The sequence below is a fragment of the Sturnira hondurensis genome, unplaced genomic scaffold, assembly GCF_014824575.4.
Source record: "Sturnira hondurensis isolate 20B ecotype Veracruz unplaced genomic scaffold, ASM1482457v3 Scaffold0002840, whole genome shotgun sequence".
In the NCBI taxonomy this organism is placed as follows: domain Eukaryota; kingdom Metazoa; phylum Chordata; class Mammalia; order Chiroptera; family Phyllostomidae; genus Sturnira; species Sturnira hondurensis.
This window is the reverse complement of record NW_028075471.1, coordinates 1393732-1415661: the sequence shown is the minus strand read 5'-3', so window position 1 is coordinate 1415661 and position 21930 is coordinate 1393732. Positions and strand designations below refer to the sequence as shown.

Below are 21930 nucleotides of genomic sequence, written 5' to 3'. Positions count from 1 at the left end.
TGATCCCAGAATACCCAGAATACAACCATTTGTTTTTGTTCAAAGCTCACAAAAGTAGAAATTTGAGTGTTCTTCTCTTCATTTCTCTTATCAAGCATGATTCTCTGCACTGTTGCTAGGCTGGTTCTTCCAAAATACAAATCTGATTGTGTCACCTCTTGTCAACCCCATTCAGAGCTCCCACTGCTCTTCAGGACTTGGCAGGGCTCCGGACATTGGCCCTTGTTGACCTTTCTAACATCTTTACTCATTAGTCCTCCCCCATGCCCTTAGCTCTGGTCAGCCCTAAGTGTCTTCCCACCCTCTGATATGTCCTGTCTTTCCCTTTAGGCCCTTTACCACTGGGCCCTCTGTCTGGAGACCCCGCTCTGGCATCTCCTGGCTGACTCCTATTCATCCTCTCGGTCAGTTCCTACCTGCTTCCTTCGGGGCAGGTGAGGCCCCTCTCCTGAAAACTCCCAAATTCTAGTCATCTGATACCTGGATCCCTCACTACAAGGTGGGGCCCCATTATTAGAATCCATGTCTGACTCCTCAGTGTATTCTCTGTGAAAAACGCAGGGCTGGGCCCACAGTGGGTACCCAAGAACAATTTATTCAATGAGAGTGTCACGGCATTTCCATTTCATTGACTGAAGGCTCAGCTTGGAGTTCTTCAGAGAAGGAACCAGAACCATCTCTCATAGGCCCAGAATGCACACAGAGTCCAGCTAAGGAGTTTGGACTTCAAGTCTGTGGACATGGAGGACCACACAGGGCTGTGAACAGGTGGACAGGGGGCTGAGTGAAATAAAGAGATGAGCTTGGGACAACCACTCTGGACATACTACAGGGACAGACTTGAGAGGACAGGACTTGCAGCTGCTGCAACAGCGACTGAGATGCATCAGGCTTCACATGCAGATGTGCTTACCAGCAGGTAGGACAGATGATAATACTAATGTCAGCAATTAACTGTTCCTGAGCACTCACTTCATCTAGACACAGGCTAGACTTCATCCACAGGCTATTCCAGCCTCATGTGTAAGTACTTCAATCACTTTCCCTTTACAGTTAGGGACACCGAGGCAGAGCAAGGCTGATCAACTTGCTCAAAATCATACATAAGAGGTGGAATCCAGATTCAATCCCAGGTCTAACTTCACAGCCACTGACCTCACAGCCACTGACTTCAGGATAACAAAGCCCCCAGTTCCTCCTCTCTGGTTCCCAAGCCTTGGTGTTTCTTATCAGTCTGACTTTTGCTCCTTCTTTAACCTTTGTTCTTAGTCTAGCCATACAAGGCCATTTGAAAAATTACAGCTCCATGTCTTGGAGCTTAGATCTCCTCTGATGAGGCATGGAGAAAAATGCTTTCATGCAATTCTGAAATTGCCATTGACAAATGGGAATGCAACACTTGTGCGATCAAACAGAACGTCATTTCAGGATCCAGGAAGCGACTGCACAGTCCAAGCTGAAGAAGAGCTTCTTCAAAGTTCTCAGCTCATATTGGATTGGCACTGAGAATTGATGGGGAAAAAATAAAACAGGCATGCCCTCTTCCCCCACCTCCACTGTTGACTGACTCAGCTCAGTGTGACAACATATCTATTCCTAAACAAAGCCTAATCAGTCTGAGCCAATCACAGCTATGCAATCCCCCCATCTGCTGCATATATGTCTTCATAGCCAGTCCTGCCATGAGGCGTGGCCAAGTGACTCGTTCTCAGCCCATGAAGGTTGAAGGAATAGGTTTCTTCACAGTTTCAAATCATTTTTTCCTTCCCGTTAAAGAAAAACTCTTCTATATCCATCACCTTCTTTTGCACTTGGGATGCTATTGTGTGATGCAAGTCATTTTGCAACCACAAAGGACAAGATAAAAAGTGGAGAGCAAAGCTCAAGGAAGACAGAGCAGGAAGATGGAGCCAGCACCAGTCCTTGAGGACACTGCCGAACCACTGCAGCTGCACCCTCCAAGGCTCCTCTCGTGAGATTATGAGATCCCTAGAGGCTAAAGCAGCCTTCATTCCATTGTTTCTTAACCTGCAGCTCAAAACTTTTGAAGTCCATTTTCCAGGTAAGTTTAAAAACTTCATCTAGTTGCTGCCTAATACACACTTCCAAAGTTGATTCTTGGGATTGTACAGTCTAAGCTGGGAGCTGGGACACAAGTCTGCATCCTGCCCTACCATGTACTTACTGCATGGCCTTAGGGAAGTCACTAAACCTCTCTGATCACAGACTTATGCATAAGAACATGTTAATTCACCTTCTGTTCACCCTCTAGGTGTCCCTGTGAGGCAACAGACCTGAAACTGCTTTGCTAATGGGAAGGCCTGTGCATGTGGGGAGCTGCAGAGGGGACTTAAAAGTAAAGAAGACCAAGAACTTCTTGCCCTCATCAAGGAGGAACATGTGCAGTAATCGAAACCATGCTCGAGTCACTGCATGAGCTGTGGCCACAGTAGAGGAATCTGCTCTTCTGAACCCTCGCCAGCTTGTTAGTGGCATCATCCGAGCTTGCAGTTGACTAATTTCCCTTGACTGCATCAGGACAAAGCTATGCTGAGCAATCTGGTCTGTATCACCAAAGGGAGCTGGGCTCAGCTGTCTGTGTGAGGGAACGGTGCACATCAGACAGCTGTGCCAGGGAGGCCACCACGCTACTCCAGAGCTCCTCCTGAGGGGGACACCAAGGGCACCCTTCATGTGGAACTGCTTCCAAGCTCGCAGCAGCTCTGTTTGGAAACCTTCCCATTCTGCATTTTTCTGGACTGTGAAATTTCCACACTGTGAAACAACAGTGTGGGATGGCCATATTGTTTTACAGTCGAAGAGCTAGTCACCTTGGCCCTAAGACATAACAGCCTTATGCATGGTTCTCCTCCATCCTTACTTAAGCAATCAGATATCAATAGTCAAAGGCAGAAAAGGAAGCAATGCACAATTTCTCCGGCAACATGGAGTTTGCTTCTATCATTTGGTTTTGCTCCTTCCCAATACCAGGACTGAATCCTAAAGAGGAACTCGACTAGACCCCTTTCCACTCAAAGTGGTAAGTTGTTCCTGAACTATCTGGGAAATGGGAAGGGTCTCTTAGCAGAATAGGAGAGGGCCCAGGCAGCCCTGGAGACAGTTCAGCCTGTCCAATAATCACAGGGTGAGGAGACAGACAAAGAATTTTCACCCCTTAAAGAACTCAGAAACGGCCATATAGACACAGGGCCTCAGTCACTTCTGGTTTTCTTCTCCCCTTCTCTGGTCTGATTGGATCCCCTCCTCCGACTCACACCAGGGCAGGGAAAGATGGAGCACCCGGGGCAGACAGGCTGGATGCAAATCCTGGCTCTGCCACCCACTGACTGGGTGACCTGAACCAGGGCAAATCAACTCTTCCAGCCTTAGTGTTTGTGTTGGGAAATTGGGGGTTGTAACTGGATCTCCCCCACAATCTCACTGCGAGGATGAAATGAGAGTCAGTAAAGAGTCAACAAAGGACCTAGCATATAAGAAGCAGAAGGAGAGCCTCTAATACAAGTGCACAGAAGGAAAGAAAATACCTGTGTAAGCGTGATGTGTGCTCCAGAGACAAAGACGAATGTGTACCCTCCACCCCAAGTTGGTACCTGCTAAGTAGAAAGAAGATGTGGGGGCAATGGCAGAGATACACTCTTGGGAACATGGCCCACATGCCCCTGATCTCCTCGCGAGAGCACAGACTATGCATTTGTTAGAAAAGGAAGTGCTTCACCATAGGCACATGTGACTGTCTAACCACCTGAGACAGAAATCACCGTGGTATGTGGCCACACACGATCCCACTCTGTGCCACACTCTGAATTCTCTCAGTGACCCCGGTCTTTGACAGGCTGGAAGCCAAGACTACCACCAGCTCACTGCCCAATCCCCTCTTAGAAAGGCATCTGCCAGAGAACCCTTTGTCCCTGTGTGCTCAAGGAATATTAACTAAGCACCTGCTGTGACACAGGGACATAAAATACTGGCTAAATTTCCCCATGATCATCATTGTGGAGTGATCATGAACCATATTTTTCCTGCTTTCATTAGTAAAATATATATATACATATATATATATATACATATATATATATGCTCATTACATCTAAAGATAATGTCTACTCTCCTTTTTATAATAAAATGTGCTTATCTGTGATACTGCAATGACCCGTCTAAAAACAAAACAGGCTTGAGATAAACCCTTGATCTTCGGGTGTTAGACTACGCCTGACTACTCTCTTCTCCCAGGAACCAGCCCTCCCTCTCCTCTGTGCCAACCACCAAAATCTATGCTCTGACAGCAAGGGACCCATCGCCATTCTCCTTTTCCTTCCTGTTGCCCAATCTCTGTAAGCATTCCCTACATCTCCCATTCTAAAGATACAGCAAAATCCTCAATGGGGATTTTAATGATGATCTAAAATAGGAAAGGACAGTTTTAAGTTTCATTAAATAAATGGCCAGGACATGTTGGAGGAGGATCTAAAAACAAAGGACAAATGAGCTGGACTCACCCACCAAGCTTGAGGCAAGCTCCAGCGTTCGTGTGGAATGTGTGAATCTCAGCCCAGAGACCGGAAAGTGGAAGACAGCTGACTTTGGGTCTGGACGACATTAAGGACCCTGAACCCTGCTTAATGTTAGAAGCTGGGCCTGATCAATGAAAGCAATGGCACTTTCAGGCCTAAACAGAAGATCATCAGTTGCCTAAAAAGAATGCATGGAGACCTAGGGAGGAAGAGGCTTTAGGGAACCTCCCAACACATCACCCTGCATCTGAGACTCCTTCTGTGTCTTCCATTGTCTCCAGATGAAATCCCCATTCTGCTATGTGGTGGACCAGACTTGTTGGATCCGACCTGACTCTCTCAATCCAGTTTCATTCTTTCATCAATACTCCCATCCATCTACTCCACGTCATACATTGACCCCAACTCCAATTTGTCCAGACAATGAGCTCCTTTAGTCAATGCAACCTAGCTTGCACTTCCGAGGATGGAAGAGGAGTTACTACAGCCTGCAGATACTTTTCTCCTCAATTGCCCTCCCTCCTGCCCTACCCCATTGAATATGTCTGGCGAATGCCTAACTATCTTCAAGTGTTCACTGAGTCATTACTTCTGCCAAGAAGCCATCACTGAGTCTGCAGCTGGCTGCACCCCCAGCCCTACGCTCTCCCAGCCTCCCTCACCCTCCCTCCCTGAGACAAGCCTGGCCACTCTATTGCAAGCACCTGCTCCCTGGTTGCTCCACTCCAACACTCACACCCAAAACCCCCAGGTCCACCAGGAAAGACAACATGTCTGCATTGTACACAAAGACAGCCCCAGTACTTAACTGTTAGCACTTAAGAGTATTTGCAGAATGAATAAACAGAATAAAGAAACAAAAAGGCAAAATTGTAGAGAAGTTTCTGACAGAAAAGAGGAACAAAGCCAAGAAAAAGAAAAATTGACACACAGACCCCCCCAAAAAATATGAGAATCTTGCCACCTTTAAAAAACACATAAATAAACAAAAAGTAAGGGAAATCGGTGGTATGTTTTAGAGAATCCTCAGTTCCACAAAGAGCCCACACAGTTCAAATGCCGGCATGCTCATGCAATGCAAGAAAACTGACGTGGAAGTGCTGGAATGCCGTTAAATATTTTTACAGTTTCATTGGTGCACTTTTGATTAAATAACCTTTAGAATAAAAATGTTCAGGGATTATGTAATGAAGCATATGAACCCACGATATTTTCACCAACAGAAGGAATCCCAGGGACCTTTTGCATTACAAAAGCTTCCTATATAATTTGAAACACGACTGGACATAATTAGTAGTATAGAACAAATGAGCATTGAAAGAAAATACCGTCCTCATACTTTTTAACACAGAATCAGTTACATTAAAAAGCAAATCTACAGCAGGCAAAGCACTGGAGAAATAGTTTTAAAGAAAATTCTGCAAATTAAAACCAGGGCACCAGAAAGTTCTGTGTTGAACTAACAAATGATGTTCTTTTCTGCACAAACACAGGCTGCAGGAGGCATTTAAATTGATTTAACAATATCAGTCCAGTTAATACTATATTCATTCAATGCCTGGCTTTATACTCCTGTAAAATCGTTTTTCAAATTTCAGCATCAGAAAGTACAGAATTAGCACCCTCATTTTTATGATAATATTGTTAATTTAATGCATGGCTTGGAGTTAAACTTCAAAGTGAATCAGAAAAAGATGCCTTTTCTCTTCTCAGAGACACCTCTCTTCACACACCAGTGGTTTGACCTTAAATTTTAACTTCGAATGCACAAGATCACTCTCATATTTCAACTGTCCTTTTATAATTCAATCATTTAGTTCATCAATCTTAGATAGATTTTGCATTATCATGCCCATGAAGCCTAAAACAATTTTTAACATTATCATTGCATGTTTATTCTCTGGAAAGACCTGGATTGAAAGCTTTCCGTATAATACGTAACATGCATTTAGCAATGAACTTAATACAAACACACAAAAATGACTGGAATGGCCAAGGAAAGCCTCTTCTCTTTAAGTCTTTTCTCCCTTGCCCATTATGGCACTGAAAATCAAAAGGCAGTGATGAACTAGATTTGTACAAACAAAAGCCTCCAATGCACGAGGGCTTCCAATGCTGGAAATAAAGATTATTTTCTCTACTTTCTCTCTGAAACACTGAAAGTTCTCCTCAAACATCTACCCAGCAAGCAAGAGAGAGCTGACAGTGTAATGAAGGGTGAAATGATCATGTCCTCTGCGGTAAATGAAATACAGACCACAAGAACAAGGCACTCACTCAAACAGACTGACAGGGTGTGCTGAGGGTGTTTCAAATATTCCATCCCCTTGCACCTAGAAGAGCCTGCAGTGGGGTCCCCCTCTAGACAGAGGCAAAGGGCTGTTTTAAACAAATGAAAGACAAACTTACACCATATTGCTTGAACAATTTTGCCACTATGGAAACAGGAGAAGGTGACAGAGAAAAGCAAACACAACAAAAGAAAACACCACCACAATTTGGCAAGGCTAAATTGGTCAAATACACTTAGGGTTGCAAGAGACCATTCAAAGGAATGCAAAAACCCTCAACACGCTATATTGTGAACTGAATGTTTTTTCCCCTTTACATTTCTATGTTGAAGCCTTACCCCTCAGTGTGGTGGTATTTGGAGATGGAGCCTTTGGGACGTACTTGGGGTTAGATGAGGTTGTGAGGGTGGGCACCTCGTGATGGGATCATGCCCTTTTAAGAGGAGACATGAGAGAGTGCTCTCTCTCTTTCTCACTCCATGTGAGTACAGAGAGAAGGTGCTTATCTACAAACCAGGAAGGGAATCCTTACCAGAAACCAAACACTGCCCAAACACTTGATATTGGACTTCCCAACCTTGAAAACTATGAGAAAATACATTTCTGTTGTGTAAACCACCCGGTCATATTTTGTTATAGGAGATGGAGCTAACTAATACAGTTTCTAAGTGTGTGAACATTGCCCCTAGTTCATGGACTTCCCAGTCACACCTAACTATGTGCATGCCCTTTGGTGTAACAATTCCACTTCTAGGTTTTACTCAGTAGATGCACAGCCAAGGGGTGGTGCTGTGCACCCCACTGCAGGCTCTTCTAGGTGCAAGGGGATGGAATATTTGAAACACCCTCAGCACACCCTGTCAGTCTGTTTGAGTGAGTGCAAAAATACACACAGGAGTCCATTCACCGTAGCATTCTTGAGAAGAAAAAAAGATCAGTAACAGCCAGTGTCCAGCAAAGGGGGGTGGACTTAAAAATTTGTCAGCTATCGGTGATAAAATGCCCTGCTGTTCAAATGCACATGACTACTATATGAGTATAAAAGCAAGCTGCTGAATATTCTATAAAATGTGATTCTATTTTTGTGGAAAAATTATGTATGTTCATGAACAGAAAAATTTGGAAGAGTATGTGCCAAATGAAAAGGGAATGGGAACATTTCTGAATTGTTTAAATGTTTTACATATGTTGCCTATACTCCCAGTTCTGTGCTGAAAATATTTTACATATATTGCTTTATTAAAATAATTCAATACGTAAAGGTTATTGTTAATTAGTGGTTCCTATGGTGACCTCAGGCTTTTGATATAAATCTGCTAACATATCTGATCCATTCCCTTATACTTTAGGGGAAGAGACTTCATAATTTTACTACAGAGGCTTCAAATAAAAATGTTCACAGTATCTTTGTAGTTATTGAAATAATTATGTACATAGTCAAAGCTGATCATTAATGTTAAAAACTAACAAACAGACATATAGAGAAGTTTAATGGGACTTCTGATGGATTTTTTTAAAATAAAGGCACACTGAGGTAAAAAACAATTTTTTCTTAACTGTTCTATAATAACTGACATGTCTACTTTTAATTATCTTAATCACCCTCTCTTCATTATTGAGTTGACACTGTTTTTATATCTTAATGAATTTACAGAGATTATTTCAATCGATTGGTTTTGTTAACAGAACAATAAATCCTGACTGATAAAGGACTCAGGATGTAATTAGTTAGCTCTTCTTATTATGTAAATTTCTGATACTTCTGTAATGAGTAATTAAAGATTAATAAGAAAGATAGTCCCAAATTAGCTGCTTCTTATCTTTTAATGCTTCAGGATGTGTGGGGATCAGGCCACATTTGCATATTCTTAATAAGACTGGTAACTACAGTAACTTCTCTTGATTTGAAAACGCAATGTTCTATCTTGAAAGCTGCCTCAGGAAAAGCTATGTCCCTGACCATGGAGTTTCACAGGAAGGCGGCTGAGCAGCTCGGCTGCATTCTCTTCACATCTCTTCAGGGGGCGCTAAAGCCGGACAGTTTCTGCATCCTCACTGTGCCACTTTCTCCGGCTCTGTGCGTGACCTTTAACCAGTTGTTTCCACCTTTTGGTGCCTTTGTCTCCATGCCACTTAGCACACACCTGGGAGAAGATGCAATGTGATGATCTACATAGAACATTTAGCAGGGGCCTGTACACAGAGTGTACTCTATGGAAGGCAGCTCCTGTTATTATTCATCCAATAAATGTTTGAACTGCTATTATTTGCTGGTATTGTCCTAGGCACTGAGCAGAGTTCAGTGAATGAACAACACTAACACCTGCTTCCATGGAATCTATGATTCTCTCTCTTTTCCCTTTCCTTTTTAGGGCTTTTTAAAATCTGAAGCTATAAATCATCGTGCCCTGTAGTTGTGTCTTTTTGTTCAGAGTCCCATCAGGAGCTCTTGCAGGCAGAAGAACACTAACTCAAGCAATCCTTTCTGCAAACCCAAAGTCATTTAAACACCTTATCCTCTGCCTATTGAATGAAAGTGGGTATTGTGTCCAGGTAGAAGGCTGTCAGAAATAGGGTCCCTTCATGACACATTCTGCTCAGGTGCTCAGGGAAGCCAGGCAGACCACAGAAACAGCATTCTGACAGCATGTCTGTGCCGCTCTTCAAATAACAGCCTCCCACTGACCATGGCCTCCCATGCAGTGGCTCAGGTCATTTGGGAGCCACACTGTGGGCAATTCAATAGTATCAGCTTCACAGCTGGTGGTCTGATAATCAGACTCAAGTGGTTTGCCCCAGACACACAGCTGTACGTGGCAGAACTGGGACTTGAAACTAAGTCCCAACTCCAAAGCCCAAGCTCTGCCCCGCTGACTACGCAGCCTCCCTTGCCTGCTACGACCAGTCCATGGCCTACATAGACATGATGAGGCAAAGCACAAGTGGCCCCTGCAGGAGCATCTGGTTAAGCACTCAAGAGACCCAGGCTCACTGTGGCTATAATCTTTGGAAAAAAGAGCGAGAGGAAGGGATGTAAGGGACAAGATGAGAATCTACTAGAGAACTGAGGAGGAGGGAAAACAACTGGAGATGGACAGCTGAATCAGGGCCCTTTCCACAGAGGATGTCACTCCCAAGCTTGGTTCCCATATCTCCTGCTTCCCAGGGTCGTGACGTTGGGCAAGTTACTGACACTCTCTCAATCTGAGCAGCTTCATTTGAGCAAATGTCCAAACCACACACTGTACCACCTAGCATTGTTGTGGGGAACAAAGAAAATGCCAAATAAGCGTAAAGTAAATGGCACACAGTAGGCACTTAATAAGTGCCCCTTTTGTTTCTGAAGATGAAGTGTTTTGTGAGTCTACCACTGCTCGCCATCTTTTATTCATTTTATCATCATGATTGTTATTACTGTCATTGTCATCAGACTAATCTTGCTTGAAGTTAATTTCCACATGAGAAAACCTAGCAGTTTAAGGGAAATCTTGCTAGGTTTAATTCTGAAAAGGCTGGCTCCCCAATAAAACCAAATCTGCCGCTACTCTTCCAGGTGACAGCACCTGCCTGCGTGGTTAGGAGAGAAAATGTGCTCAGCTGCATTCCAGCCTCCCAAAACCCTCCAATATCACGACTCAGTGAGCTCACAGGGGACTAACCAGTCCTCCTCTCAGGGCATCTCACGCCCTGTATGCAAATGCAGTCAGAATGATAACCGTTGCTACTAAAAGATCAAATAAGCCCAAAGTGCACAGAAAGCACAAAACAGCCGCACTCACAGCAATTATGTTGAAGAAGTCATCATCCCCCAACGTGTCCAAAATAGATGAGACTGTTTGCTTGGCGATAGTCAGACGGAGGCCTTTCATGCTGCCACTGACATCCACTAAAATGACCACGTCTTTCGGAGAAGTCGCTGCCTGGATATACCTAGGTCAGGGGAAAGTAAAATAAAAATGAATCTGGAACCTCTCTGCAAGTTTTCTTTCTAAAAACTAACTAAGAGGCTTGACCGTTTCCTACCATTTTCGGTTCCTGCAGTCAAAAGCAATGACTCCATTCTCATCTGGTTCCCATTTAATCCCTAGAAGAAAAATGGAGTTATAAGAAACCCAGAAACTTCAAATATTTATTCATAGCATTTCAAGGCTGCTCTGCTTTGCTGACTGATGGAACAGGGTGAAAAATCACATGCAAAGACCAACCCTGAAGCTCGTCATGTGCTCTATCACCAGCTCTGGGAAGTGTTCGGGGCTGTAACGCTAAAGCAAGCAGCCGAGCTCACTGCTCCAAGAACTGCTAGAGAGCGGTGACATCCGGAATAAAGCACTGTCCATCAGCAAAGACAGGACTCCAGCCCCTTCCTGAGGCTGAAGAGAAAGTTAGCCGAGGTCATTTCTCATTGTCCCTCAAATTGTTGGACCTGCGGGTATCATTCACAGACCTCTGGGCAGAGTTGGGCTCCATCCCTGGACTATGTCTATAGGTAAGGTAATGTCTATAGCCTTCGGGGGCTGGGCAGGGCAGGGCAGGGTAGGGTAGAAAGCATTTGGTAGGTTTTTATCTCAAAATATACATAGGTCTGTTCTTTCCTGACTCTAGTTTTTAAAATCAGGAATTTTGGCCTGGATTTCTACAAGAAATAAAGTAAAATGGCCCTAATTCTACTGTATAATAAAGTCTGAATTTCAGGCTTTGAGGCCTGAAGAGTTTTTCCCATGTATAAAATAGGATCCAATACCCTTAGCCTCATGCTTTGCAGGCTGGTCAGGATGTGCCCAAGGCTGACATTCTTTAAGAATAAAATTTTACTTAAAAAGAAAAGTGTTCGCTACCTAAAGATAAGACAGAAAATCGTTGTTTTCAACCGTCAGTGCTGCTTAGAGATGGAGTATTTGAAACAGACTTCAGAGTTGAGAAAATTAGAATAGAAAAATTATTTTCACAGGAGACAATTGCAACTCAGATGGTAGCATGGGGAGTCCCCTTTCCAATCAATGGTGGCCAGCTCTCCGGACCGCAGTGGGCCCATAACAGCCATGTGCTTACATAACAGCCCCAAATTATCACACAGATAACTGTGAGATGGCAGTCTGTAACCCAAAGAGTCACTTTGTTCTGTCTTCCTTGTACCTACATTTCCCACCTGCATCTGCACCTAATTTAATGACTCCCCTGTAACAAATCAGAAGAAAGAAGGATGAGAGAAGCCACTGCCAATTGAAGGCCATTAAGTAACAAAGATAAAATAAAACTGACATGATATTGTACACCAAGGGACCAGAATGCAATTCATTTTAAAAACATCTGACACGCTGCTTTGTATAAAGCCAAGAATAGCTAGAATCACACAGTCCTGACACATAATGCAATTATATCCTTGGTGAGATAGGTAATGTTTCAATTTGTAATTCCACAAAGAATTGGTTTGAGTCCAGTATAAAGAGAATTTATCTCTTAATGTGTTGACTCATGGTAGGTGGTCGGCGAATGTTTCTTGAATTGAATTGTGGGCCATGTTCTTAGACGAGAAGCACATCCGATCATCTTCCACCCCACCCGCCACTCTGCCATCCATCCTCCCATCACTGTGTGCTCCACCAAGGGGAGCAAATGCGCAGGCCTCTCCTACAGCATTGAGGGCAGGGCCTGGGGGCAAGGAATTAATGACACCAAATCCTCTCGTTCAGATTGAGATAATTTCTCTGCTAGTGGGCTTATAACTCCTCCCAGATACTCGGACAGTTGACAGACCAACAGCAATGACTAAGAATGTTAGGCCCAGCACCTCCTGCCCTCAGGAAGCCCTACATCTAGCAGAGAAGCGGACACGAGGTAAGAAAGCACAAGAACCAGGGACATCAGGAGGAAGTACCTGAGGCTATGTTAGTGTATCAAAGGGATTCTAATCCTTAGAATGTGAAGAAGACTCCTCTTTAAGCTAAGAACAGAATGAAGGTATATTAGTTTTCAGGGCCTGATGCATGACCACACCTACCAATTGAGTGGCTTAACAGAAATGTATTCTCTTGGAGTTGTAGAGAACAGAGGTCCAAGATCAAGGTGCTGGTGGAGCAATATTCCCTCTGAAGACTCTAGGAAGAATCCTTCTTTGCCCCTTCTTAGTTTCTGGGGGTCTCCAGTAGACTTTGACCTACAGCTCCATCCCTTCCATCTCTTCCTCCAGCTTCACATGGCTGTCTTCTCTCTGTGCCCTGTGCCCCGTCCTCTTATAAGGAAACCAGTCATCTTAGATTGATGGCCCACCCAAATCCAGTATGATCCAGTCCCAATGTACCTAATTATATCTACAAAGACCCCATTTCCAAATACGGGCACATTCTGGGGGTTCCAAGTGGGCATAAATTTGGGGTGGAGACACTATGAAATCTACTACACATGGATAAGACTTTTAAAGCGTGAAGGGTAGCCACAGGGTGAAGAAGAATACCGCAGGTAGAGAGAACAATATTCACAAAATTCCCGAGGCTGAGAAGAGCATGTCAAGTCCAAGGAACCAAAGGAGTGCTGCTTTGACTGTGCACAGAAACATTTGTGCCAGAGGCAAGGAGCCGAACAGTAGCAAGAGCCTCGAGGCCCAGCCTGTCCCGGTCAGGAACGGAGGCACAAACTGCGGCAGGATTCAGACAGCACCTCAAGTCAGTTCCAGGCACAGCTGCCCTGGATGCGACGATAAAGGTCACAACTGGTTTCAAAGTCAGGACTGGATGGGCTTGAGGGGGTCAACTTGCTCAAATCTGACATTTGAACCAAAACTTCCATTTCACAGCAGGGACCCCAAGGTTCTCATAGTTAGATAGTTTTTCTTAAGATTTCTTGTTAGGGTGAGGAATTGATCTTCCAGACTTTGTGCCACTGTTTTCTTCCTTACACAGGCATTTCCATAAGAGTGTCCCATAAGAAGTTCTGCAGGATGTTAGCCCAAGGTACATGAATAAAAATCAAACTGGTTTCTATGCTCTGGGAGGGACATCTTGGGGCCTATTATCTACTTACATGCATCTTGAATCTATGCGACTGGGACACCGGAGGCAGCACTGACCAAAATAATCTCACCACTGAGACCTAACCCCCAAAATCTCACAGCAAAGTGCTTTAACAGAAAAACTTCAGGAAACTCTCCTCCAGATAGTACTATCTCCCTGAGGACATATCAATTCCTTAGTATATAATTTTTTGTACACACAGATATTTTGAAAATATTTAAGTAACTACAAACCCAGAGAAATAACAGTAAGTTCACCTCTGATGAGCCAACTTTGAGATCTAGGGAATTGTCACTTAACCAAGAAGTTGCCCTATGAGCCACATAATTTCCATATGTGCGAGTGGGCCTTTGGGCACCCTACCCAGGCTGGATGGAGCCTGAGTCTCCAGACAGGAGGAATGATGCAGCTCAGCAGACTGGCTGCCATGCAGCCTTCTTTTTCCCTGTGGCTCTCAAGACTTCTGGCAGCATCAGTGATTGCTCGTCTGCCTGATGCACCTTTCAGAGGGCAGGGTCTCTAGAACATTCAATATATCTCCCAGCTAGAACTGCAAATAATGTCAAACGCTCTACTGCTGATTCAAATGCTCAAATCTGATAAAATTTAAAATATTGTACAACATTCCTGTATTCCAAGCTTTGTCCCCCAAAGTCATTAGAAACTGTATTAGACAAAACTTAATTCCATCTATGAGAACATGTGACTTCACGTTCTCCTTCAGCACATGCAAATGAATAGCAGGGCCAACAGAGCAGAGCCTCATACACCGTCGTCTGAAAGCCAAGCCACATGCTGCTCATACGGTTTTGTGTGACAAAACGGTTTAAGACCATCCAGCAGAACTAAGAACTACAACAAAGTGCATGATAAAGGTCCAAATATCTTTTTTACCTTCTGCATTTATTTCTGCTTGACTCTAATCTCCCCTTTTCGAAATCTCTACCTCAACAAAGGGTGTCTTAGCCCATTGTTTCTGTTCTCTCCTTTGTGCCAAGTCTTTTTCACTAAACTTCCCTGGCACGGCCAGTGACGTCCAAGCCATCTCCACAAGCCACCAGCTGAACAAACACTCGTTATCGCATCGCAGCCTGGGATTTCTCTTCCCTGCCTGAGAGCAAAATGCCCAGAAAAAATGAAGAAAGAAAAGAGGGAAATCAAAAGGTAGCAGATGCTGGTCTATCCCTAACTGGGTAAGTTCTGCCCAATTCCTTTTTCAAAAAATATTTTTACTTACCCCCAGATCAGAAGTTTCAATAAATGCCTCCCAATATAACTTTAGATCTAAAATAGCTGTTCTACACCTATAATGAAATGCTAACTTAATGTGAGTTGAATTGTAAGCAAATTTAGCTTTGAAGTGTCTTTTGAGACATTGGCTGTGCATTCCTCGAAAGAAATATTATAAGTCTCCTTCATTCAATCAATTCCATCTTTGTTAATAACTTCTTGAGGAATGATTCACGATGATAAATGAGTAACACAAGAGTTGCTATGAGAACCATGGTTTTTTACATTCATTCATTCAGTGAAGTGGTGTTGCTGAGCTGGTCAAGGAAGAGAACACCCATATCAGCTACACTTTACCTGCTGCTAAACCTGAGCTTGGTAAGAAGGACAGGCAGGAGAATAAACGCAAAGTAATGCTGTGCACAGAACCTATACTCCATGTATCACTAACCAACAGCCGGTGGAGTGCGGACTTCCGGAGAGCTCTTTACTTAGCCATCTGCCCCTCCTCAGAGGTACTCTGAGTCGGCTTTCACCTTCCTGCGGCACAGAAATCATGACAAAGACAAGAAAATCAATCCCCTTTACGATCCTTAACCCTTCTACTGGAACAAGCTCCCTGGGATGCAGCTCCAGAATTGCAAGTCTGATGTGGGGAAGGAACTGAGCTTCTCATCATCATGCATAAATTTAATTGGTGTCTGTGTTTGATTAGGTTCTGATCTGCCTATGACACATAGACAGTTTTCTCCTGATATAGTTAAGGACAGTTACAGAGAACTGTCAGTCAGCCATGTCATTTGGATAAAAGTTAAAAATGGTCAGAACAGGAAGGATGAATCAGAACAGGAAGGCGGCCCACCCAGGTAGAAACTGGGACTCACACACGATTGTAAAATCATGAACTGGATGAGGCTCCCAGGAAAAAGGCTCGCTGTGCAGGTATGACTCTGTCTCCTGGGAGACAAAGAACCTGGAGAACCTTCTAACCACAATGAAGTGGTCACTAGGTATCAGAGGTAAATTGTCAATGGAAGAAGTCATCCAGTGTGCAGGACTTGGGATAGAAAGGGCAGGGGCTTAGGAGGACTTGGAGAAGAAGAAACAATGGTGGGGAAGGGACTGTGGCTCTGTATTATTTATGCCAGTCCCCTCCTGCATCACTTACTCCCACGGGACTGCAGCTAGTGACCAGATTCCCAGAGAGGCAGTGGCTCTATTGTTTTCAAGGAGGGGAGGCTGCTACTGCCCCTGTGATGGGAGACAATAGATCTGGTGGACTTTGATCCACCGAGTGACATATCCATCCATCTAACAAATACACATTGAATACCTACAATGGGGTATTTTTGGTGCTGGTGACAAGTGATGGACAAAACAAACATCTCTGTCCTCCCGGGGTGGATATCCCAGTAAAGGAGACAGGGGTTGAAAGCCTGGTGGCTCAGTGCTGCAGGCCAGAGTCCATATTTTGTAGGGTGAGAACCACCATGAGAACAAAGAAACAGGTGGTTTTAGTATTAACACTATCACCAGCTCTGCTTTGCCCTGTTGGTGTGTCCTGGGTTAGTCAGTTAATCTCCAGGCCACTGTGTCCTCAGTGTAAAATGTGGATTATAGTAGCTCCAGCTCACAGAATCATGGTGAGGATTAAATCAGGCAATGCTTGTATAAGCACCCAGCCGAGTGCTCAATAAACAGGGGCCATTATCACTATCATCAGTATAAATGTTAACATTCACAGCACTCCCAAAGGCTTCCCAGGAGGAAACAAAAATAAACAGATCCTTGACAAGCCCTGAGTAACCAATCCTGCAGAGCTCAAAGTCCCTGTAACGGGCATTTTGTTGTTGCTGCTGTTGTTTGAAAGAGCTTATCTGAAGTGTTCTGTTGGGTGAGACCCTTCTGCCACACAGGCACAACCAGGCAGCACCTTGCAAACTGGGTATTACACTATGAATGTCTTTTCCTACAGAGTTACAAGGTCTGCCCCAAAAAAGTCCAGCAGTTCTTAATATAATGAGAACAGTTTGTGTGACAATGATGTAACCTGGCAGCTGAAGGGAGTGGACTGGAAAGCACATGGGTGAACAATGACAACTTCACTGTACTAGTCAGTGGGGGCAGTAGATGCCACAGAGTGAGGACAAGGGCTGTGTGGCCACTGCTTTCAAAATGACCGAGGGAGTCAAGGTACAGATCTACATCAAATTTTGCGTTGAGCTTGAACACTCCTCTGAGGAAACTCCTCAGATGATTCAGGAGGAGCAGCTGTGGGCCACTGGTGGCAGTGGCATCATGACAGCTTCGTCGTGACAGTGTGCCCACCTAGGCAGCCCACCTTGTGCAGAGTTGTTTGGCAGCATCTCAAATCACCCAGGTGACTCAGCCCCACTACAGCCCACGTGTGGCGCCCTGAGACCTCCGGCTTTTCCCAAAACTAAAATCACCTTTCAAAGGGAAGAGATTTCAGACAGTCAATGAAATTCAGGAAAATATGACAGGGCAGCTGATGGCGATTGGGAGAACTGGGTGAGGTCCAAGGTGCCTCCTCTAAAGGGGGCTGAGACATCACTGTCCTATGTACAATGTTTCCTGTATCTTGTACCTTCTTCAATAAATGTCTCTATTTTTTATATTGCATGTTGGATACTTTCTGCACAGATGTCATATACCATTTAGCTTGTGACTCTTTACTTTTAAGTTTATATTAATTAAAAGTAAATAAAACTCAAATTTTGGCTCCTCAGTCTCACTAGGCACATTTCAAGTGCTCAACAGCCACATGTGGTACGTAGCTTCCACAGGAGACACTATGGATACAGAACATTTCCATTTTCCTAGAAAGTTCTTGTATACAGCATTGCAAAACTGTTGTCGTATGCCCACAGCACATGAATGGAACTTGTGGACACCTACGTGAACTCATGCAGAAATGGACATCATCGTCGTCATAGGTATGCTGCTAGGCTAATGCTGACTAAAATTCTCCTTTCAGTATGAATTCCCCTCACCTCCAGGAGGTGGGATCGGTGCTCTTTTCTACAACAACCCAGCACCCTCTATTTTCCTACCTTAGCATGCAACACCCTGTACCACAAACACCTGTTCATCTGTCTCTCTCCCTGTGATGGTCATCGTCCCTTCCTTTAGAGGTATCGAACTCCAGGTAAGGCCACAGTAATCCTCACTAACCCCATGGTTTCAGATGACTGGCCCTACCCACTGCCTAGTGTCCCTGGGTTCAGCATGTAAGCACATGGCCCAGACCAAGCTCATCCTTGGACTTTACTCTAAGCTATTGAGACAGATGTTCTCCCTTCCCCTGGGACCATAATTGAAGAATAAAACTACAAGCCCACAGCCACATTAAACATCATAAGGAGGTCACCTGCCAGTGAAACAAGGTCAGAAGAGAGGAAGATAGAGATGAGGAGTGAAAGAAAAGATTAAAAAGCCAAACAACATTGCTGACTACTGGGATCTAGTTGTGCCTGAAAACACTACAGCCCTTGGGTTTTGAGTTATATGAGCCAGTAACTGTGCCCCTTGCTGCAGCCAGGGGTAACTGGGTTTCTGTCCCTTGCAGTCAAAATCCCCAATGAGCACAGGCCTCAACAAGAGGGAGCTTCACAAGAGCAGAGATCTTTTCTGCCTAGTTTACCATTTTCTCCTCAGGGCCTCACACAGAACTCAGAACAACGCAACTCAAAAGGCACTTCAGTAAGAATAAAGAAATGTCCCTTCTGCTTAAGAACATGCTTATCTCTGATTTACACTCTTATACTACTCTAAACACAGAAAGATGCATTCTGAAAAGAAAAACATCCCCGCAAAACATGCCCGTGGATCACTTTTCCACTAATCCTGTCATATCCAAGAGACCAGAGAAGGGCAGATGCGCTCTCTTTTCAGAACTGAGCACCTAGTGACCCTGTGACATTTATCAGGGCAATGAAATCCTTTGGAGGACTGTGACTTGTGTCTATCTTAACATGGAAAAGACGTAGAAATTTTACAAAGTCAAAATTCTGCTGCAAATATCTTAAAAGAATTGTAAGGATTTCTGAGTGAAATGTTCTGATAAAAACCTTGTATGTAATTAACCTACCCAATTATATAATCTCTCTATAAGGATTCCCTTTTTTTTAAAATAAATATTTTATTTATTTATCTTTACAGGGGAAGAGAAGGAGAGAGGAAGAGAAACATCAATGTATGGTTGCTTCTCTTACATCCCCTCCTGGGAACTGGCCCCCTGCCAGGAACTGGCCTGCAACCCAGGCATGTGCCCTGACTGGGAATCGAACCACGATCCTCTGGTTCTCAGGCTCGTGCTCAATCCACTGAGCTATACCAGCCAAGGCCTAGGATTCCCTTTTATTATAGATGGAATGTGTCATTCCTTTCCAATTCATATGTTGAAGCCCTAACCCCCTATGTGATGGCATTAAGAAGTGGAACCTTTAGAAGGTAATTAAGTTTACATGAGGCCATGAGGGTGGAGTCCCCATGATGGGATCAGTGCCCTTTTAGGAAGAGTATGAAACACCAGGGCTTCCTCTCTCTACCATGTGAGAATTCAGGGAGAAGGTGGCCATCTGCAAGCCAGAAAGAGGGCTCTCAACAAGAACCAAATCTTCTGGTAGCTTAATCTTGGCCTCCCCAGCCTCAGAACTGTGAGGAATAAATGCCTGTTGTTTAAACCATTCAGTCTGTGATATGTTGTTATGTCAACCCGAGATGTTTGATACACCTTTGCTTTCAAATTTCCTCATGACCATAGTTGAAGGACTTCCTACTGGTAAAGACAACAGATGATCTATGGTTCCTTTTTATCTGCTCCACCTTCACCCACATGCCACATGGTAAAATGGTAAGATGTCCTTGTGGCTTCCTCAAGGATTAGCCACCCACAATGCTCTAATGTCAGCAACATCTGTGTTAAATTTACTCTCTGCTGAGTGTATCAAAGCAGACTGCAATTTGGTGATACTGGAACTTTAATAGACTACTGTTTATTATAACATTATCTTTAATAAGATACTTATTGTTTAAATTTCTGTGAGCTCCAGGAGGAACATGCATGGCCTGCTGAACACTGTTCTTGAGAAATGTTGAATAATCTGGCAAAGCAGACATTCGGCAGGCAAGTCTCAGGGGACAGATGTTGCGTGCAAGGCAAGCAACTCCTCAAGGCAGAGGCTGGCAGTCTCTGTGCCTCAAAGTGGGAAGACATCAGGTGCCTAGCCTTACTTAATGAAAACATAAAAGACTCCACTTAATTGCTCCAAGATTATGCAGGGTGTTTTTCCCCTTCTTTTAGGTTGAGCTTGTTAATTTGTACAGCTGTGTTGTTGGCACAATTGCAGCCTCAAGTCTTGTTTTCACAACTTGTAAGCAAAATTAAAACTTCCCTTTTTAATTAAAATCCAAACCAAGCCAGAATTAAATTCCTATTGCAAAGTAGAGGCCTGGGAAGGCCCCAGAATGAACACCTGTTCCACAGGCAAGATGGCCAAACTCTGACAAATGCAATCCTTTGAAGGTGCACCAACTTCTGCTGGTGTCCCTTAAGGATGGGTTACTGACATGAGGGGGACTTTGGCCACTTCAACCTCTCCTTCCAAGGGCAGTCAGCTCTGGAGTGGAGAAACTCGACTTCAGATTTTCCACTTCCTATACCTTTCAGTCAGAACTGAACACTACCCAGTTATGACTAGTTCCCCTCAGTGATCATAAAAATTGTAATGGTAGTACTAGTGGGAATAGTAATGATAATAATAAAAGCAAGTCCTTGTCTAGAAAGTGTAAGTGGTATGTCTCATACCTGGACTCCCCCTTCATAGAGAGCGGCTCTATGAACTACCGAACTGAGAAAGATGCTGGTCCAAATGCCTGGTGCAGGTGTGCATGCAGGTGTGCAGGTGTGCATGCGGGTGTGCAGGTGTAGCACTGCCAATCCGGCCCTGCACTGACAACAGAGTTAATAGTTTCTTACCTGAAGTATAGTTGACAGGCAAGATTACATTACTTTCAGGTGTATAATACAGTGAGTTGACATTTAAATACCTTGCAAATGATCACCACATTAAGCAGCAAGCATCTGTCACCGAACAATTATTGCACTACTACTACATTCCCTGTGCTGTACATGACATTTCCGTGACTTAGGTATTTTATAACTGGAATTATGTACCTCTTAATCCCCTTTACCTATTTTTCCATGCCCCATCTGTCTCCCCATGATAACCATTAGTTTGTTCTCTGTATCTACGAGTCAGTTTCTGTTTTGTTTGTTCTGCTCCTTTGTTTTGTTTTTCAGAAACTTTCTTTTCTTCTAAGCAAAGAGAAAGAAATTTTAACCCCAAACCCAAAAGGAAGATATTACCTATTCCTTAATCTGAATGATAATACTCCTAGCAAGATACTCACCTGGATACTGCCTAAAAAAGCCCTTTGCACTTCCAAAGTACTGCCATATGAGAGACGGGTCACGGTCAAAGTTATCCACAAACACTTTGTTTAGAGATTCAGACCAGTAAACCCCATTGACAATGGCTGGATCTGAAAAAAAAAAGAGAGAGAAGAGGACATTATAAACCAAGTGACACAGAACCTGGCTGGCATCCCGCATCCCTGGCTGTTATCGACATGAGGCCCATCTTGCAGAAAAGTGTGCAGAAAGCTGTAGCTCCTGGAAATTCCATGTGTTAGGGTTTCCCCATCCTGCCCAACCCCTCCAACCCACCAGGAGCTCCTACTGGTGGCTCCTTACTTGAAAGGCACATCCTTTCTTTCTAGTTTCATCTCATACAGCCCATAGTTCTTGAAAAAGAAAAGACAGACTCTCTCAGCATTGTTTTCCAC

The 21930-nt window shown here is 44.0% G+C and overlaps 1 protein-coding gene across 2 annotated transcripts in view; it reads right to left on the bottom strand.

Moving 5' to 3' along the window:
• The window catches only part of CACNA2D3 (calcium voltage-gated channel auxiliary subunit alpha2delta 3), an 861794-nt gene that overhangs the window by 453260 nt on the left and 386604 nt on the right, over window positions 1–21930 (bottom strand). For both annotated transcript variants that reach the window (XM_037040694.1, XM_037040695.1), the window contains exons 6-8: window positions 21496–21627; window positions 10847–10907; window positions 10603–10753 (exon numbers count right to left, since the gene is read on the bottom strand). In XM_037040694.1, coding sequence (XP_036896589.1) covers window positions 10603–10753; window positions 10847–10907; window positions 21496–21627 — 344 coding nt within the window. The remainder of the gene's footprint in view (window positions 1–10602; window positions 10754–10846; window positions 10908–21495; window positions 21628–21930) is intronic.